Source organism: Mauremys reevesii, linkage group 1, assembly GCF_016161935.1.
Source record: "Mauremys reevesii isolate NIE-2019 linkage group 1, ASM1616193v1, whole genome shotgun sequence".
NCBI classification, from domain to species: Eukaryota; Metazoa; Chordata; order Testudines; family Geoemydidae; genus Mauremys; species Mauremys reevesii.
Window position 1 is genome coordinate 244,527,649 of NC_052623.1, and position 21,619 is coordinate 244,549,267.

The 21,619-nt window shown below is 39.9% G+C and overlaps 1 protein-coding gene across 2 annotated transcripts in view; it reads right to left on the reverse strand.

Annotated features, from left to right (window-relative positions):
* The window catches only part of AEBP2 (AE binding protein 2), an 82,178-nt gene that overhangs the window by 54,555 nt on the left and 6,004 nt on the right, over positions 1–21,619 (reverse strand). For both annotated transcript variants that reach the window (XM_039544448.1, XM_039544457.1), the window contains exon 2: positions 628–835. In XM_039544448.1, the coding sequence (XP_039400382.1) occupies positions 628–835 (208 nt within the window). The remainder of the gene's footprint in view (positions 1–627; positions 836–21,619) is intronic.

A 21,619-nucleotide genomic window follows, 5' to 3' on the forward strand; every position in this document is an offset into this window, starting at 1 on the left:
CACTTGGAACCAGAAACAGGGCACAGAAAAAAAAAACCTTATACAAAAGCTTTTAAAAGGTTTTTTTTTTTTTAATTAGTGTCAAGAAAGGGTTGAATGTTAAGGTACCCACAATAATCTAAATCAAAACACAATATACATATTTTATCTTCCATTGTACCTGTGACAACTGCCGTTATGGCCAAACTGCTGTGAAAAAAATCCACCACATATACAAATCAACTTAAAATATTGGCTTTTTTTCCTGAATTTGATTTAAAATTTGCAGCTTAGAACTTCTGAATATCAGGTCAGATTTACAAAGGAGTCTAATTTTAGGAATCCATTTTTTTAAAAAAAGTCCTAAGCAGAATGACTAGTATAAATCATCCAGCCCCTATTTCGTTCAGACACTGCATTTCCTAACATGAGCTATTTTATCTACTCAAAGAAATTTGTGATGACATACGCCAACCCGCAACAGTTCCAAATAAAGCTGCAATAGCTGGCATCTAATTTTATCATTCAACAAACATACGCAGGTAAAGATAGTTATCTGAAAATGCAGAACTGCTGACATAACTTCATGAAAGTGCTACAAAATATTAATGCATGGAGATAGGACAGCAAAGAAGAAATAAAACCAACCCCTCCTCGCTGACCATCTACATGTATGGAGCGAATGTGATCTGCCAGATCCGGGCTGGAGTTGAAGCAAGCATGGCACTGGTCCCAACAACAGTTATAAGCAATACTTTTTGCTGATGAAGCAGTAACTCCTTGGCCATTCATCATAACTGGAGTCGAACGCCCACTGGAAATTGTGCTGTCTACGTCCATTATAGTGCTGCTTATACTATAAAGAAAAAAAGAGAATGTTATTCCTGGGTGCATGTTAACACAGCAAACACTTGATAATGAACATCTGACTTTTAGTTTGACTTTTTGTATGTGTAGACTTTATGAGAAATAAAATGTATGTTCTATTGAGTTGTCAAAAACACGATGCACGGTCTACTGAGGCTTGCCAAATATGAACTGTGCGCCAGAAACTATTATCGTAGATCTCTCATTCCTAATGTTATCTGTCCTCTACGGTCTACTAACATCCAGAATGGCACTGTATGAAACTAGGTAGGAAAGAGGGAGCAAGGTGTATTAATTTTTTATGTTTTGTAAACCAGTACAATATAAATATAAGTCAAGTTGGGCTAATTTTGGAACAGACACAGATGAAAGATGGAAGCTGTGACTTCTGCAAGCCTGCTCCCCAGAGTTGATAAAGTATGAACTTCTCTATCTGTGCTCATTTGTCTATGTTTAATAAACTGCTTGAGCTGAGTTATCTTTCGTCTTGTTAATCAATAATCAAAACTGAACCTTAACAAGTCAAGTGCTATATTATCTCTTTAAGAGTCAACTAATAAAATCCAGTGCCCAATACAACCTAATAATACGCCCCCGCACCTTTCTTTTTTTTTTTTTCTTTTTATTAAAGAGAGGTTACTGATATGCTTTTCAAGAATGGCACTCATGTATTCACACTTGAGGAATAAATGCAGAAATGCCTTGACAAAGCCATGTCCTTAGGTCAGAAGAGTGATGTCATCACCCTACTCTATATTAGGAGCGTGCGCACATCCCTCACCATTACCCTCAGTTCCTTCTCTGAAACGGCAGGTTTGATATTATACAGAACTGAGGTAGACGGGAAGGTGGGTGGGTAGCATGGACAAGTCACTAGAAAGTAACCTTGCTTCTTCAAGGGCCTTGTACATTTGCTACCTGTGGGAGATTAGCAAACAACATTCCACCAAGATGATGATGGACAAGTTCTTAGCTAAACCTGGATGGCAGCACTGTTCTGCCAAACTGGGCACTGAAGCACAAAGCCAAGTCCAAAAGTAGCACTCTGTGAATGTCTGTACTGAACTGCAAGTTGTTGATTTGCACATCACCACCACAGGAACTTGTTTAAGACACGTCACTGAAGCTGTGGTAATTCTCACGGACGGGGTCTTTAAACCAGGGAATACTGGCTTCCTGGCTAAAATGTGGCAATATTCTATACATCTATCAATCCAGAGTGGAAGTCTGTTTGGCAACAGGTTTTCCTGACACTCTCCCAACAGGGTACAAATAACCTATTAGACTGTCTAAATGACTTGGTCTTTTGCAAGTAGTGACCTTTTTACACCAAGGGCATGGAGAGGAGGTTCCCTTGGATGGGAGTGCGGATCTGGAAAAGACACAGAGTGGTGAAATGCACTGAAGTAGATGGAAATATGACACCATCTTGGGCACAAAGGTAGAATGCACCCTCATGATGATTCTCTCATTGTAGACCACAGTGTAATGTGGAATGGTCATCCTAAGGACTGAGCTCCCTCACTCTCTCAGCAGATGTGATAGCTATCAGGAAAGCTGTTTTCATTGATAAATGACAGAGGAAGTAAGAGGCGAACCCATCAGCTTTAGCAGGACAAGGTTTAGATCTCAAAGGCAGGGCTTCCTAATGGGTGGACCATTTATTATGCCATTAAAAACCCAGAGACTGTAGGTAAGAAAAGATGAGTGTTGACTACTGGACTTGCACTGGTGTCCTAAGAGTCATGTTCTGTCCTCAAAGTGCCTAATGAGCATATGACACTTTATGACCTGCATCTTGGCCACTTTCTTCTGTTCCTCTTGCAAGGAGTCCAAGATAGGACTCATGGCAGCCCACAGACCTTAACTGCAGGGAGACACAGCAGCCTGATAACTGGCTGTCTGAAGGTCTAGTAAACCAACTTTCAGCCCCCTGTGCCAGAAAGGATAGAATGAGATTTTTGTTGATAACTCTCCTTTTCTGCAGACAGAAGGCACTGAATGTGGGCGTCTGTCTCTGGTCTGATCAGCAAGCAGGAGGCACACACTTCTTTGAAGCCCTTACAGACTCAGGGCCAGACAACTGTATAACAAGATTCCAGGATTATCACTATCTTTGTGTCACTCTGATGCCTCGAATGACTGTTGATTCAGTGTGAAGCAATGGAAACAACTACAAGCATGGCTGAGTGCGTGCTTTGTTTAAACTACCACTCTGCACACAAACTTTGGGGAACATGTATAAACAGCAACACTGTTTACTACAACACAGTGCATGGAAACAAGAGCCCCTATTACTGGATTTTTTTTTACATACTGTACATGACTTTATGAATTACACCTGTGCAACAGCACAGACTTTCAGTTATTAGAAAGCAAGGGCTCCCAGAATATTACTATAAAATACTCTAAACTATTTACAATAAGGTCTCAAGTTAGGCAAAAAGCAAGTCTAGTCCTGAAGACCAAAAGTAAGTTCCACTTCCTCTCTGTGATGCCAGCAAAGGAACATAGGCACTTGGGAGAGTGCACTGCCTTAGTAGGACGATGATACCACCCTCAAACGAGAATTCTCATGCACTTCCGAATGGTCATGGCTTTTCAAGGATATATCCACACACGGAAATGCAGAGACCTTCACAGAAGAAGGTTATATTAAGCAAACTTTACCATTTCCAAATATACCTCAGGCCCTTTTTTTTGGTTGCTATACAACAACTCTGACAGGCAACAGGTCATTCCACGCGCAGTACAAAAATCTCTGCAATGGTGAATCTCTTACAGAAATCAGGGAAATTGCTATTGGACCACCATTCCAAAAAAAAAAAAAAAAAATCACCAAGAATGCCCGCCTCTCTGGCTGGAAAGTTCAAATGGCTTTGGACTGTGTGTGTTTGGAGACAAACTAAAAACATGGGCCTTTTGAAGTTGCAGGTGGTTGAGACTATCATCAGATCCCTTCTTCCTACATAATCCTAGAGATCTCCAACCTGTACAAAGATGATAACCCAGCAGGGTGTCAGCCGAGAGCAAAAAGTCAAATTGGAAGTCTTTCACACTTGTAGAAGCTGAGCTCCTCATGAGTTTTGCACTCACTCATCTGGGGTGGAACAAACATGTGGATTAGCTAAGCTGATTAAAAGGAATTCTCCCTAGGACACTTACAATTGGCTGTCTTACCAGAGGGGTTCTGGATTTTTTAAAATCTGGCACAGGCACCTGCAAGCATGAAAAAATTGTGTATTTCATTCAGGAGTACAAGTATGAAATACATCCTTTTCCACTAGTAGTAAAAGTAGTCCACAAAAATGAGACAATGCATCAATGATTTTTAATGACACCAGAGTGGCTCAGAAGCTATACTTCCCTCACCAGGAAAGAACTTGTGTCAGAACCTTGGACTACGCTAACTATGGACAGGCCCATTCAAAGCACTACTGCACCAGACTCTCTTGAGCTACATGACAGCTTAGAACCTGAAACTCTAAGCTTACTGCCATACCATTACTGGCAGTATTTAGCAGAATTCTTGATGAATTCCAAAGATGCCTCTACCTTGAAAAAACATCACTGGACCTGGACGATATGGTTTCGCTTGTGAGAAAATCAACTTCATTACCAAGATTCACCAAGGGCTCAAGTTCCCTATCTCAAAGCAAATATTTTAGTTTTGGGAAGTATTAACTTAAGTTTATTTCAAGTCTCCTCTCCCATCCATACAGCAATAGATTTATCAGATATGTTGTCCAGAGACCCTGTAGATTACATCTAGTGGGTTAAAGGAATTTTATCTTAATATTTCTAGCACTGAGTATATCCTTAGCCACTGATAAAGCATCTGCTGTCTTTCCTACAGCAGACATTCCTTATAGCCATCACATCAGATAATCTATCAAAGCACCCAGGTGAAGGGAGTCAAGTATCAGGGTATGGCTACACTTACAAATCTGCAGCGCTGGTAGTTGCAGCACTGGTCGTCCAGCTGTGCAGGGCCAGCGCTGGTGTGTGGCCACACTCTCAGCTACCAGCGCTGCAGTGTGGCCACATTTGCAGCGCTGTTGGGAGTGATGAATTATGGGCAGCTATCCCAGCATTCAAGTGGCAGCAACGTGCTTTTCAAAAGAGGGGGGTGTGGGGCAGTGTGACAGGGACCGGGGGGGGAGTGGATTTTTGGAACTGACACTGTGCAAAATCAGAAATTTTTCCCACCCCCTTACTGTTAACTGCAAACAGCCTGCATCCAACATACTCTCTTTCCCCCCTCTGCCCCCTCCACCGTTTCTCTCAAGCAAAGCAAACACTCAACCCCTGTGAATGACTCCTTTTCTCGCTGCTGGTCAAGCAAAATGCAAACACTCAACCCCTGTGAATCACACAGGGAGGAGGATCTCATTTGATTGTTCACAGATTGATCACAGCAAACAGGAGCTGATAAGCAGCTCCGGTAGAGCGGTAGAGGTAGAGCGGTAGAGCAGCTCCGGTAGCAACGGCGCTCCGGAGGTTCACAACAAAACAAAGAGAGGCTGCATAACAAAACAAAGGGAGTAATTTAGTTAAAAGCATTCTGGGATACACCCTTATACCCTGGAGGCCAACAACAGCGCTGTAGGTAGAGAAGGTGGGAGCAGGAATGGTTACTTCACCCAGGTTCCATACATATTATTTGTATTACCATAGCACCTAGGAACCCTGGTTATGGATCAGGACCTTACCGTGCTAGGCACTGTACAAAAAGATGGTGTTAAAAGGCAACCCTACTGTCAGACCAAAATAGTAGGAGAGCAGTATTGGACATGATGAACAGAGTATGCAATTTAGGAATTACTGCTGATTTACGGTTACTGGGATTTATACATATGCAATCTTCAAGTCTACAGAAGTTGAAAAATCTCTCTAGACAATGGGAATAGAATGGATATCTATATTTAATCCTTGGAGTGTGCACTAGCTTACTTCTTTTGGATACAAAAATCACAAATCTCAGTGACTTTTTGAAGCCTCAGGACTCCGCAAATAGCTTGAACTTTCTGTAGACACTGGACTGCTTTCAGAAAATTCTTTCCTCTTTGGAAAAATATGGGAAAGGCTGAAACCAGTAACATTAAGGCTGTGGGAAGGTGCTAAGAATCCTTTTATGACGATGGCCAGGACTATTAATAAAATGGGAGAACAATAACCCTTAGAATTTGGACCGGTTATAACTGCTGGAAGAAGTGTGTGATAAGGGCCTACTGTGTGTTTAAACTGAAGTTTAGCACTCCAGAAATTGGAACCCTGGTAACCCAAGGTAGGTAGTTCATATCTGGATCATCTGTGCTCCACATCTGCTTTAATTTTTTGATGGATAAGAACCAGTCCAGTCTGCAACTGAATAGGCACTGCATAAACACCATTTCATCTGTGAAGTCCCCATTCCATTGCTCAAGCTATAGGAGTCCCATAACTAGTACAACAAGCCCATGGCAGTTCCTACTCTTTTAATAGAATCCTGGGAAATGTCACTTAATAGCCAACTTGCTCTTGAAATGAGTTTTGGGGATTCCTGGGGTATTTTGGATAAAGTGCTTTATCTGCCTGGATTTTTGCAATCCATTTGATATATGCCCTAGAGATAAAGAATTCATATACTCTCATTCCCAGCTGAGCTGTTGCCAGCACATTTTTTCATTTCCGTCCCCATTTTCCTATCTAGCATATCTTTATACAATACATTAAAATATTGAGAATACCACTAACTATACCTAGCTCTCATATAGCGCTTTTCATCAGTAGATCTCAAAATGATTTACAGGGGGAGGTAAGATGAACATTTCACAAGTATTGTTACATCTTCCTATTCTGGAAATAGCTAAATTTTGCTTATTAGCATGACTGATAATCAGCAGGAGCTACCCAACAGGAGTCCATTACTTTCAGAATAAATGGGTGCATGCCTCTCCCTATTTTTGTGGGTTAGTCCCCACAAAATACAAGTAGCCTGCTGTCATCTCACTTTTTGTTTCAGTCTTACTGAAACATATTTGAGTTGGTAACTTCTCTAGTGATACTACAGAAAGAAATATGTTGATTATTTCAGAAGCACAGGAGATAAGAGAATATACATTTCAGGTAATCAGGTTCTTGTTGCCCACAAAGAGGCTGGACTGATTGTTGATTTTCTTATTCAAGGGCCTCCTTTAGGTCTCAAGGGCTGGGTTTTGCGAATGGACTGTCCAAAAACACAATGGCTCCCTCCAGCCCTGTACCACCACATGCTGTCCACATGGTCTGCATTTTCTGTCCCCACCCAGTCCTGGGGATATCAGTAAGGGACCCTTGTGGAGTGTGTTACAGAGGTGGGAGCAGGAGGAAGGTGCTTGGCTCCAAGGTCCTTTGCCAGTGCTGGAGCATTTAGTAGTGTCTGTGCTGTGTCCAGTACAGTAACTCCTCGCTTAACGTTGTAGTTATGTTCCTGAAAAATGCGACTTTAAGTGAAACAATGTTAAGCGAATCCAATTTCCCCATAAGAATTCATGTAAATGGGGGGATTAAGTTCCAGGGAAATTTTTTCACCAGACAAAAAACTATATATTATATAGATATATACACACAGCATATGTTTTAAACAATTTAATACTGTTCACAGCTATGATGATTGTGAAGCTTGGTTGAGGTGGTGAAGTTAGAGGGTGGAAGAGGGAGGGATATTTCCCAGGGAATGCCTTGCTACTAAATGATGAACTAGCACTCAGCTGAGCCCTCAAGGGTTAACACATTGTTGTTAATGTAGCCTCTCACACAAGGCAGCCCGAACACAAGGGAGGAGAGACAGCATAGCAAACAGAGACAGACACACACCTCGTGTGTGTGGGAGAGAGAGAGATGCACACTGCCCCTTTAAGTAAGCTGACCCACTCTTAAGTGCATTGTCTTTTTAAGTGGATCAGGAAGTTGAGACAGCAGCTGCTGCTCCAAGCTCTCTGTCTCTGTCTGTCTGTCTGTGTCCCCTCCCTGTTCTATATGGAGAAGGTGTAAGCGGGGTGCAGGAGCGGGGGGGATAGGGACACCCTGACATTAACCCCCTCGACCCTTGCACAGCAAGCAGGAGTCTCTGGGAGCATCTCCAAGGCAGAGGGCAGGAGCAGCACATGGCAGTGAGGGGAGGGACAGCTGAACTGCCAGTAATTGATAACCTTCAACTGCAGCACAGGGAACTTGGGGGAGCGGGGAGCTGATGGGGGGGCTGCCAGTCCACCTTGGTTACAAGCTCCCATCAGCTAGCTGCAATGGGCTGCTCTTCCTGCAAGCAGTGGACAAAGCAGGCAGCTGCCAAACACATTAAAAGGGAGCATTGCACAACTTTAAACAAGCATGTTCCCTAATTGATCAGCAACATAACAACGAAACAACGTTAACTGGGACGACTAAGTGAGGAGTTCCTGTATTCTCAAATCATGTCTCAATTACTGAAGCAGAGATAAAAGACAAAATTAGTTGTCACCATTAAAAATTCTTGTTTAAATGACTTGCCCAATAGCAAAATAAGAATTGCGGCAGAGAGAGAACTCAGTTCTCTTGGGTTCAAGTCCATTATATTAAGCACATGTACATTCTCTCTCTTCCTGTAGTTCCCTGCCTGTTCACTTGACAGAAACTCCATCATATGCAACTATTTGCTAAGCAAATTTTCCTCTCTCTCGAGGGCTTTGTATGCTTAAGTAGATCCAATGTATCGACAACAGAGTAAAGCACATCAATCTGGCCAAATTATTCTGAGTTTATAGTACATTGCACTGTGATATTTTTAATCAAAAAAATGCTTGTAGATGCGCTTGCTAACCAATTCATGATTCAGGCTTAACTGTATTAAGGTCAGGAGGGAGATTTTTTCCTTGCAGTCTTGCACACTGTATGGTGGGATTTCCAAACATACCTTTGAAGCATCCATGTATTGGTAATTTCTGGAAGCATGATACCTGACTCAAAAGATTAATGATGCGATCAAGTATAGCAATCTGATGTTCAAATTATCTCTGCTCCCCGTATTATCTCCCACTGATATCAACAGTAGATTTAATGAAAGATTGAAGGTAGACAATAGTTTATTTACTATTTAGAAGCTTACTGGTAATTATTTGTTCAATATCTTATGGCTTAGCAAAAATCAATTTTTACTTTTATAAAACTGATGGATATTGGTTATTTTTAAGCATTTTTAATTACTGATTTAAATTCACAGTTGAGCAGAATTATGGGTTTTAAGCATTTTTTTCAATATGTATCTATTTAAATTTTCAAAGTTGCAGGAAATTAGGGGAGCCTTAGATAATTATTTATGACAGTAGATGCTGAGATTCAAAAAGTTAAAAGTTTATAACAGTTAAAACACAAATGGTCAATACCACATGTCAAAATACAAAGTAAATACCCTTAAATCAAACTCTAGAAAGTTCTCAAACAGCATTTTTCTTACTTTCTCTCGCTGGAAATTTCAGTCACCATCAATAGAAATATTTTCTCATCAGTTTGTGTGTACAGTACAAAGTTTTCCAATAGTTACCAATAAAAATCTAATCCTTCCAAACCTAAATACCTTACTATTATACTCACACTCAGGGGGGAGGGATAGCTCAGTGGTTTGAGCATTGGCCTGCTAAACCCAGGGTTGTGAGTTCAATCCCTGAGGGGGCCACCTAGGGATCTGGGGCAAAAATTGGTCCTGCTAGTGAAGGCAGGGGGCTGGACTCGATGACCTTTCAAGGTCCCTTCCAGTTCTAGGAGATTGGTATATCTCCAATTATTACAAATTATTACCTTTAACAGTGGGAAAAAGTTATCACCTTTAAAACCACTGCCATCTTTGCCCTTTGCTTCTCTTCCTTCCTTCCTTATCCTCCTGCATTTGCCCCTCTTTTTGTTTTTGGGCATCTCCTTTCATTCCTCTCCATTTCCTTCTCGGCATTATCTCCCAAATCCCAACCTCACAGACTTTATTCCCACCCACTGCATTCACTAAAATGATCACCAATTAAATAGTTAATGCTGACATTTGGAGAGACTTAATGAGGCAAAAAATGAACATAGGCCTAGATGGGGGAGTTCACACTTCAGAGCCATTGTTTCAGGATGACAATGCTCAATTGGTCTATATTTGATTCAGAGTTGGAAAGTTATCTTCACAATCTTTATGAGGGCTAGGAAGTTATTTTTTAAAATTACAGCTTACCCTCTACAGACTTTGAATGTGCATGTGGGCCATATAAATCCATCGAGAAGGTTGGATCTGGCCTATGGGGCTGAATTTAATATCGGTCAAAAAAAAAAAGTGAAAAAAATTCATAATATAAAGGCTGAAAAGATCATTCAATTTTAAACAACTAATTTCTGTTTTTAAAATGCAAACGTTTTTCTTCTGGACTGAAGTTCCTCAAATATCATCTGATCTATAGATTCTACTTTTCCTTTTAATTTGACAATTATAGAAAAACTGTAAAATGCGCTTTTTTTTTTTGACAATTTAAACTGATTACATACATTCTTAAGACCTAACGGCTGTGCAAGTTTGAAAAATGCATTATAAAATAAAGATAAATATGAATGAAAATATATTGAACATATATTTTATTTCATTAAAGAAAATGATGTAAGCACACACCACTCTTGACACACAGTTCAGTTCCCCAAGGAGGCTGATTTCATCACTATTGCAAGTAATCCCTTCTGGCCAATTTAATGAAGACACTTATCTCAAAATTCATCTTTGTCAGTCTTTCATAACTGAAGACAGCATAAGGCCTTAGAATGAATATTAAAAAAACCAAACAAGAACAGCATAATTCTGTTCTACCTTTCTATAAACACATCATTACTTGCCACAGTCAACTTACATAAAGGCTACTTCAGAGCCAGACACTGAATAAAAGCGTACATTCCAAACCCTGTAAAATTTACAATCGTGTTTTCTAGATCTAACTGTTCTCCCCTCAGGAGCTTAACTGGTGCAATCTTCCCCCAGGCAAAATTCAAACCTAACAGATGGGCCTTATAAGAGCTCTTGAAGATCAACAAACTTTAGCTCAGCCTGATCAAAAGGAGAACATTTCAGAGTTACTCTCCCTCCACTAAGAACACCCAGCCTTCAGACGCTCAAATCTAGGGCCTTGTCTACACTACAGAGTTTTGTTGACAAAAGTTATGTCGCTTTAATTGAACCACTCTTGCATGTCCACACTATGCTCCTTGTGTTGGTAGAGCACATCCACACTAGCAGCTCTTGCATTGACACAGAAAGCAGTGCACTGCGGGTAGCTATCCCACTGTGCAAATGGCTGCAGGGTGCTTTGGGAAGGGTTTGCAATGCCTCACATGAGTCACATGATGCAGGTTTCTCAATCTCACTGTTCCACAGGCATCCTACTAGATTGCCAGCTGCTTTTTAACTGAAGTGTAGGGGGAAGAGAGGGAGATTGTGTGAAAGGGAAGGGGGGGGGGGGGAGGGAGAGTGAGCGTGTGTCTGTTGGGGGAATGTGTGTCGACATGCTGTCTCTAAGTTCAGACAGCAGCCTGAGCAACCAACCCTGGGGGAGGGGGGACAGCCCCATCAGCCCCCAGCTCTGCAGAGCACAGCAGTTCCCCCCCCCCCTCGCCCATAGCAGCAGCCTGCTCTTCCTGCCTGCCGATTTCTGTAATTCTGTAAGGATTCTGTAATTCCCTCTGAGTTCTCCCACACCGGGAGAGTCATCCTCAGCAGCTCTGTGCACTCTCCACGCTGAGGAATAATGAAAGCTTCCGGGAGCTTTGAAAGGGGAGGGGTGAATGCCTGCAGGGCAGCCAAGTTAAAAACAGTGAGCAGGGTAGTCACGACCAGCATTGTGGGCTGCCGGGGGAGGCCAGTTATGTCAAAACAACAAATGGCAGCGTCTACACCAATACTTTGTCACTCTAATTTTACAGCAAAAAGCTTTGCCTCTCATGAAGGTGGTTTTGTTTTGCTGCCAAAAGTAGCTTTGTAGTGTGTACACCTCCACTGGTTTGTCCACAACTTGATGCCAGTACAGATTTCAGGAAACGTGATTGCTATAGTCAACATTGCTAAATAAGCAGGCAGCCTCATTCTATACTAGATAACTTCTGAGAGATCCTTAAGAATAGCTTCTGAAGGTGACAAATACATGGACAACTGGTGAAAGCAAGTCTCTAACCAGAGAATAGGAAGGCAGCACTACTGCTGATCACTGCCTAGAGCAGGGGTTCTCAAACTGGGGGTCGGGATCCCTCAAGGGGTCACAAGGTTATTACATGGGGGTTTGCGAGCTGTCAGCCTCCACCCCAAACCCTGCTTTGCCTCCAGCATTTATAATGGTTTTAAATATATAAAAAGTGTTTTTAATTTATAAGGGGGCTTGCTATGTGAAAGGGGTCACAAGTACAAAAGTTTGAGAGTCTAGATCCCAAGAGCCTGTGAACAGAGGTGGAAGATACCCCTTCCATCCTCTCTAGAGACTTCCAAAGGCTTACACATCTTGTTTTATCTGGTCTGAGCTTTAACCACATCACTCCTATCTAATCTATCTCTGCCAGACAACAGAAAAAAGAGACTACTATCAAGATAAGACATAAGGGAGACTTAGAACTGCATGTCATCCACGTTTCTTTCCCTACCTCCCCCAATGGCCCCACATACCCATCAAGGCAGATGAGCAATTGTCCAAAACCACGAGTGGGGGAATCTAACAGAATGTTGGGAATCATCAGGAAAGACACAGATAAAAAGACAGAAAATATCATATTTCTCTATGTAAATCCATGGTACACCCATATCTTGAATACTGCATGCAGATGTGGTCATCCCATCTCAAAAAAAGATATACTGGAATTGGAAAAGATACAGAAAAGGGCAAGAAAAACCTGTCAAAACTGATCCGTACCTGCAAGAAATTTTTGTTCTGACATATCAGCATTTTCCAACAAAAAACACTGCTGAAAAATTCCTGACCACTTCTAATTGGGACTCCACACAAGTATAACAGTTTGTCAGGATAGATACTTACAAAATCTGAAAATGACACAATCAGATGAACTCTGTGATCACTTGCTTTTCCAGTAAGCTTTCTCCATCTGAAGGATGTGTCCTGAGTAGCATGTAAGGTTATGATCCTTTCTGCTTTGATGCAGCATTCATCGGTTGTAAACTAGGGCTCAGATACCAGAAACACTCTAAGGGTATGTCTATACAGGAAAGAAAAACCCAGAGCTGGCCCATGCCAGAACCCGGGCTCCAGCCTGAGCCCAGATGTCTACACAGCAATGAAACAGCCCCACAAACCGAGCCCCAGTCGACTGGCACAAGTCGGCTGTGGGTGTCTAGTTGCTATGTAGTAATAATGAGATTCTGACTCACTGCTTGCTCTCTCACTTAGGAACATAAGAACATAACATAAGAACATAAGAAAGGCTGTAGCGGGTCAGACCAAAGGTCCATCTAGCCCAGTATCTGTCTACCGACAGTGGCCAATGCCAGGTGCCCCAGAGGGAGTGAATCTAACAGGCAATGATCAAGTGATCTCTCTCCTGCCATCCATCTCCATCCTCTGATGGAGATGAACAGAGGCTAGGGACACCATTCTTACCCATTCTGGCTAATAGCCATTTATGGACTTAGCCACCATGAATTTATCCAGTCCCCTTTTAAACATTGTTATAGTCCTAGCCTTCACAACCTCCTCAGGTAAGGAGTTCCACAAGTTGACTGTGCGCTGCGTGAAGAAGAACTTCCTTTTATTTGTTTTAAACCTGCTGCCTATTAATTTCATTTGGTGACCCCTAGTTCTTGTATTATGGGAATAAGTAAATAACTTTTCCTTATCCACTTTCTCAACATCACTCATGATTTTATATACCTCTATCATGTCCCCCCTTAGTCTTCTCTTTTCCAAGCTGAAGAGTCCTAGCCTCTTTAATCTTTCCTCGTAGGAACAGAAATTGCAAACCAAACTTGTTCTGAACTGAAACATACAGTCATGCTCCTAGGAGTGACACATTGTTCCTTCCATTGCCTGGCTCTTACAGACTTCAAAGACAGAAGAATTAGACCACAGGATTGCTGCTCAGTTAAATACTTGTAACAGACAAATACGGAATTTAAGTATATAGTTAAATATGTTACTATAAAAATATTGCATGGTTATCTTGATCATCTGTGAATATGAAGCTGGTTTTAATACTGACTTCTTACAATGTTAGTATTTGGTAGTTTTAAGACCAACATTCTGGGTACTGAAGTAGGATAAAATGCACAATTAATGGCAGCAATTCTCACCTGCCCAAGTACAGATTTAATGGAATCTAAACCAATGCTCTTCAAGTACTAGTTATATCAATGTAAAGACAGGGTAATATCGATCTGTGGAAAGATTAAGGACACATTCTGAAAAATATGAGGTATCATTAAATAAGATTCCCCAGGAGATAGACACATGGCCAGCAACAGAAGCTGAAAAGATAAAATTTACTTACCTACACGTTTTTTCTTCTCTGAAGTGGTCAACTGGTACTCTGTGATCCTTTAACTCCATACTGGTGATGCATCTCTACTCTACAAGTTTTCCCAATTATCAGTGCAATATCCAGTATCAAAAATATTCCTGTTCCAGGAACAAAAGAATTTCCCTTGCTTAATTTTGGATTTTTAACTTGTTCTTTCTTGTTCCAACCTGCAAGTGCCCATATGCACAGAAGTTCTACTTGTCATGTGAATGGCAACTAACCCAAAGTGAATCTTAAGAGTAGAGAGAAAACAAACTTCTTTCTACTCTAGGAAGTTGTTCTGATGAGCTTCCTGGGACAGCCGTTTGCCCTGAATTACATGGGACCTATCTGAGTTCCTTCAGTGGTGCAGAAGATAATCTGGTACCTGAATGAGGAAATTCCACTGCTAATCAGGAAAATGTATAGAGTAGAGAGCATCACCACCATAGAATAATGGATCACAGAACACCCAATGCCCATCAGGGAGAAAAGGGAATAGGCCAGAATGTCAGGATTCAAGCAGTAACATAGAAATCATGGGGAGCAGAGGCAGAAACTCCTATCTAGCAGCAGCAAGAGCAGAAATATCCACAAAACGCAACTGCTGACTTATACAGAAGAAGGGTCTTCCAAAAAGGAAAGAAAAATTATAAAAATGAAGAGGGAGGTACAGAGAGAAACCTGGGATGAGAAATCAGTATGTAAAAGTGATGGAAAGGATAAAAGAGTGAGTAAATATCCTATATTTAAGTTATAGGAGTTAAAAATAGGTAAATAATTAAATTAAGAATCAATACAAACTGACTTTCATTACAACCTTTTCCCACTCTTGTGTGCGTTGCCTACTTACATTTAAAGTTCTTTAGAGGACAGAACCCTTATGCGTCTAAAGAGCCCAGGACAATTTTAGGTGCTCAACAACAATCACCCTACTAAGTATTGCCATTTAGGTATAAAGTCCTAAATGACAACAAAACTTTATCATAAACAATACAGGGTTTGACTTTCAAATCATCTAAGTGACTTAGGTGCACAAGTCTAATTGAAAGTGTTTGTGGTCCTAGATCATATAGGCATTTTTGAAAATCACAGCTAAACCATACCCAGATTAAGCCATGATAACTAAAACCACGTGAAATAAACAAGAAAGACTTTACAATTACAAACTATCAAAAATAAACACAAGAACCAACTATTTGTATTTTTATAATGTAATTTGAATGCTGAGAAATCAACAGTGGAAAATGAACAGACAAATCAATGAGAGATAATTTTAAAAGTGAGTTGCTATGGCAGCACTAAACCTTGCTTTAAAAAATACTTTTTAGAAGTAGATAATTATGAAGCTGTATCTAGATGGGGTACGCCACACATTTTTTAATCCCTAGAAATGGAGGGAAACATATTACTAAAGTTTGTTGACATTACATTGGAAGGATTTACAATAAACAGTGAGGACAAGAGAAATAATACAAAGGGACCTAGAGAGATAAGAAACATGGACAGAAAACAAAATAAGATATTCTGAATCACCACCTCTCTGCGCCTTTATGCTTTGTCTACCCTGACTGTGTACATAGTAAGATCTTCAATGCAAGAACTCTTATTATGAGTTTGTAGAGCAAATAACACAGTGGGACCCTGATCTTGGTTGAGGTCCCTAGATGTTACTGTAATGCAAATAATAAATTAACAGGAAAGAGAAACCAGGAAAGCAGTTATAGTGAAACAGATACAGCAGCAAGAACGCAGAGCAAGTTAGACAAGCATGCAATGTGACATGATCAAAAAAAAAAAAAAGATAATGGAGTCAGACTGGCTGGATTTAAATCACCAATTTTAATCATGATTTCAATTAGCAAGTAGGAAACCTTGACTTAGATCATCTATTTTTATCGTGTTTTGCATTAAATTTTTTAGTTACTTTCCTTAAAAAAAGGTTTAAAAGGTTGATCCTCTTTTATTATTAAAAACACATTGAAAACTAAAAACAGCCTTCACACTAAATTCGGTGCTTCTTTTTCTTAATTAGACTATGCCTCAACACATTTAAGCAGTTATATAGCTTAACTTACATTTATTCATATTCTTACTTATTTTATGTTAGAAAATGGTGAATGATGCATTTCTTATTTACTAGATGATAAATCACAAGTAAAAGGAAGTCATTGATAAACTTTAAACCATTGCACTGTGTGGATTATTAATTATTTGTACTACAGTGGCATCAAGGGACCACAATTGAGGTCAGATACTGTGTGCAGTGCTAGTGCAATGGGTAAGTACAATTCTTCAGGGTGGATAAAAGTCAATTTTTTTTTAAAATGTTGATTTAAATTGGATTTTTTTGATAAAATGCTTTTTGAGGAAAAACCTATCTAAAGATAGTTTTAATTAAGACACAGTATAGGTCAAAGATATCTCATCATGGAATAGGGATTATAAATTGTAATTCTACAGTATGAGACAATATATTCATGTAATGTTTAACAAAAGTTTTGTAAATGAGTTCCAATAGTTCATGGATTCGGGACCCAATCTTATGAGGTTCCAGGGGCTTCTGTATAGATTTAGGTTAATCTTTCTATTTACCCAATAGTGCTCAGTCTAGACCAGGGATTGGCAACCTTTGGCATGCAGCCAGTCAGGGAAATCCGCTGGCAGGCCAGGACGATTTGTTTACCTGCGGCGTCCGCAGGTTCGGCCGGTCGCAGCTCCCACTGGCCGCAGTTCGCCGTTCCAGGCCAATGGGGGCTGCAGGAAGCGGCGTGGGCCGAGGGATGTGCTGGCCACCTTTTGCCGCAACCCCCATTGGCTAGTGGGAGCTCCGATTGGGCAAACCTGCAGACGCTGCAGGTAAACAAACTGTCCCAGCCCACCAGCGGCTTTCCCTGACGAGCCATGGGCCAAAGGTTGCCGATCCCTGGTCTAGAAGATACCATCAGACAGGCTTAGTTTTGCAGTTCTCAAACTGTGGATTTGTGTCTCCAGGGATAACATCCTTGTTAATAGCAAAAATGTTTTTAAATAAATAAATAAATAAAATATACAGGTGAGAAATAATAGATCTCAACTTTATTGTCCCTCCGCAAATTTGTGTACACAGAGTCAATCCCTTACCTCTCCCTAAAAGTGCAAAGTTTCAATGAATAGAAGATTGTTGGGGAGGAATAGATATGAATAGAAGATATGAATAGAAGATTGTTGGGGAGGAATAGATATGGACAAGGTGAAGAAGTCTGGTGATAAATGTGAGATGGGAGGGGCAGGCAGTAGAAACAGAAGCAAAACTGTTTGAGCAGCACATTCCAGAAGTCTTGAGGTCTTTCTGAGTGTAGCCTTCATTGATTTGAGATCTACCATACCATTCTCTCACTAGAAGGGAAAACCTATAATGGCAGCACTCTATAAAAGAGACCCAGTTTGGGAATAAGAACCATTCAAGAAATATATGTTTGCTGATGATGTTTTAAAGAAAGTCACACCGGTGAACTGGTGGAAGTCACTTAAGCACTTGGATTCAGATACTGTTGAAGTGATAATCTCACTTTTAACAGCAGTAGCTTCTTCTGCCAGCGTAGAAAGAATATTTTCTTCCTTTGGACTAATTCATTCCAAATTAAGAAATTGTTTGGTACCTGAAAAAGCAGGAAAGCTTGTTTTTCTTTTCCAGATTATGAACAAACAGGAAAATGAATGAGAAGACAACTACTGAGTTACTTGCAGAAGCCAGTAGTTTAAGTTTTTTTTAATATTTCATTTAACTATTTTAGCTAAAAACAAACAAAAACAAACCTGATTTTAAAACACTTGAATGTTTAACTAAATTCAAAAATTCATATGCTTGTTTTGTTAAAATATTCTATGTTTGCTGTTGAAGAAAAAAATCCAGAATACATGATGTTGTCGTTTTAGTTCAATGAAACAATTTAAATGTCTGTCTGGTGATGTTCTCCTCCTAATACAGCATGGCAAGAAAATCCTTCAAATATTAATGATTAACATGTTGAATTGGAGATAGTTCACCTTCCAATGACTTCATAAATATCTGCTTCAATTACCTTTGGTAAATGAAATAACCAATCATTCATTTTCTGATATAGCTGTAAAACTAATCTGAAAAGTTTTCAAAATAAATCACTTTAAAAATGTAGTGTGTACCTTCTAAAAATGAAACCTACATCTATCTCTGAGTTGTGAAGAATATGTATTAAGGTTATAACCAACAAGAATGCACTTTTATGTAGAAATCCCTGATTAAATCGAGTCTTCCTGATCAGTGATTGAAGTCATTAAATCAAATCCACCCTGCAACTCTTCACACAAATCTTTCAGGCCATAACTTGACATACAAAGTAACAAAGAAATCTGCTAATACTTTACAAAAGTAAGGAATTTCAACAGAAAAATGCTGATCTTTGTGCACTATGAGAGCAGAAAAGTTAAGCAAAGTTTTAAGTTTTTCAGGCCTTAAGCTACTAGATTTTTTTGAACTTACAGTTCTTGAATACCAATCACTAACAGTTAAATAATAATTATTGCTCAGTACCTATTTTTATACATGATAGTGTATCTAGATTTCAATTTTAGTTTTCTGAAAATTTCTTACTCTGTGTTTCTGACAAGTAATTATCTGATCAATTTCTAGAACTGAGAGACTGACTAGATCACTATAGCTAAATTAATCTGAAAGATAGAAAATCTTCAAATTTTTATTACAAGTGTCCATTGCACCCCAATTACCATATCACACTTTGTGTACAACTGCTCATGGATTTTGACACTTTCTTTCCTTGTTCCCTTTTAAAAGAGCTAACAATTATATAAAACAATAGGTACATCTTAAAGAAAATCAAGAAAATTAATTCATGAATTAAATATATTCCGTGGGCTATGTGAAGCATAGAATAACCAGAGTCTGGTGCACTTTGATCCCACCTCTTCTTTTCTCTTGCAATGCTCCCTCCTTTCAACATACACAGGGCCCTGGCCTCTGTGTCAGGGTGGCCAGTGCAGATACAGTCTAGCAACTCTACAATGGAGAGAAAATCCACTTCAATGGTCCCTATGACAATTTACACCAGCTAAGGATCTGCCCCACTGTGTTTAAGCCCCCTTTACACCACAGGAGCAGACTAAAAAGAGCAACAGATAACCAAGCTCTCTGTCTTTTGCATCCTGTAAAATGCTGAGCAGTGTTGGGACTGTAACATTAATCACAGATCCATTACCTCATGTCCTTATTTGGCTAAATATATCCACATTATAAAGGAAATTCATGGTAACTGCCTGTAATTTGGATTTTAAAAAATGGCTAATAACCAAACAAACTTCCTAAATTGTCTTGGTCTCTCCTTTATATCAACCACAGTATTTAGACAGCCAAGTGTTGGACAACATTTAATAGGTTAACAACACGTCTGGCAGCCAAACTCGGTCAGCATGGATTCCATTACCAATACACAGGGTATTTTTACATATGCCTTTCAGAACTTACAGTTGGAGAAGTTGCCCAGTGAAACTAAGCAAATGATAACATTTAGAAAAAGATTTAGGGTACGGCTACATGTGCCATGGGATAAACGACCCATGGCACAGCTGCAGATAGCCTATGTCAGCTGAATCTGGCTCGCAGGGCTCAGGCTCATGGGGTTAAAAAAATCACTGTGTAGACGTTCAGGCTCGGGTTGGACCCCATGCTCTGGGACCTTCCACCCTCCCAGGGTCCCAGAGTTTAGGCTCCAGCCCAAGCCCAAAGGTCTACACATTGACTTTTTAGCCCTGGAGCCTGAGCCCCACAAGCCCACACACCCAGCCAGTCACAGGTGTTTTATCCCTGTGTAAACATACCCATAGGATCTTAAATGCTAGCACAAAGAGTCCTACATAATAAAATTTGAAATCACAAGTCTCAGGACACATCTTTTTGCATCCTATTGGCATGAAAGAAAAGCTAAGCAAGAACGGGCCGTCGTAGTCTTGAGTAGGAAGTGGCAGGATGCTTTATACCAATTTCATGAAATGGGATGTATTTTCCAGTTTTGTAAAGTCGTAACTTGCTGCTGAAACTTTAGAACACTACATCTCTGTGCACTGTAAACTAATATGTGAAATACAGAATGTTTTTATAATATTCTTTCAAAACAATTTCTTTGAACATGCTGCTTACACTCTAGGTATACACGACAAAACACTTGACAACAACTAAGCCCACTGAAAGTTCAAAAGGAAGCAGTTTGAGGTATCTGAAAACTCAAAAATATCATTTAAAAATCCTCAACTCCCCAGAGTAGCTAACAAATTTACATATGCTCCCCGGGTTACGCAAACCCAATTTACGCAAATCCGCACTTATGAAAAAAGTTCCATAAGTTTGGGGGTTTTTTGTCATGCGTGTAATTCTCAGGTATATGTTCCTGACTTACGCAAAGTTCGACTTACACAAGTCGGGGAGCGTCTGTAGTTTGTAGGTGTGTGATTAAAATCTGGAAATGAAAGCCAGTATTTTTATCATGAATCTCAACTATACTTGTGTGAATTGTAGAACTTATGTAAAATTAATGATATCACTCATTTGTTTCATTGGGTGGCAAGAGTACTAAGCTTGGATTCCAGATAATTTTTAGACATCACTGCAATAATCCCATATTAACGTTCAGTACAGGTGATCAAGTTCTTTCAACTAGTCCACAAAAAGCCTTTATGTTATCCATGCTTAATTAAAACTAGCAGCAGATTTTATAGCAAGAGATGTTACTACCCTTCCTATAAAACATCTGGGCAGTTTGGTCTTCCAACAAACATTTTTTTCCAGTGCCATAAAGACTTGAACATAACGTTACGGGAACAAGAATTTAGAATTTATTTTTCCCGTTCCGTGTATTACTTCTGAATCTGAAAGCAATTGCAAACAGGCGTCAGGAACACCTTTTAAAGAACCAATGGTAAAGTTATTTTCAGCAGAATCCATGAACTATAAATAACAGCCTGTATAGCCATTTGTCAACCGAGGTTTGTCAGTATTATACAAGAACTAGAACAAATTATATTAAATTCCATCTGCTTAAGCACCCTGTTGTAGGTACAAAATGGATGATCTTCACTTCCTCGCTAGGATGCGCAGCCTTCATAAATGAGAATGCATACCTAAAAGAAGCCTGAAGCATTTTGCAATCTGGTCACATGAACACATCACAGAAATGAAGCATCTGCACTAGTACCTCTTGCCTTTTTATTGTCTTTTAGATTGCTGTTCTGCTTTCATAAA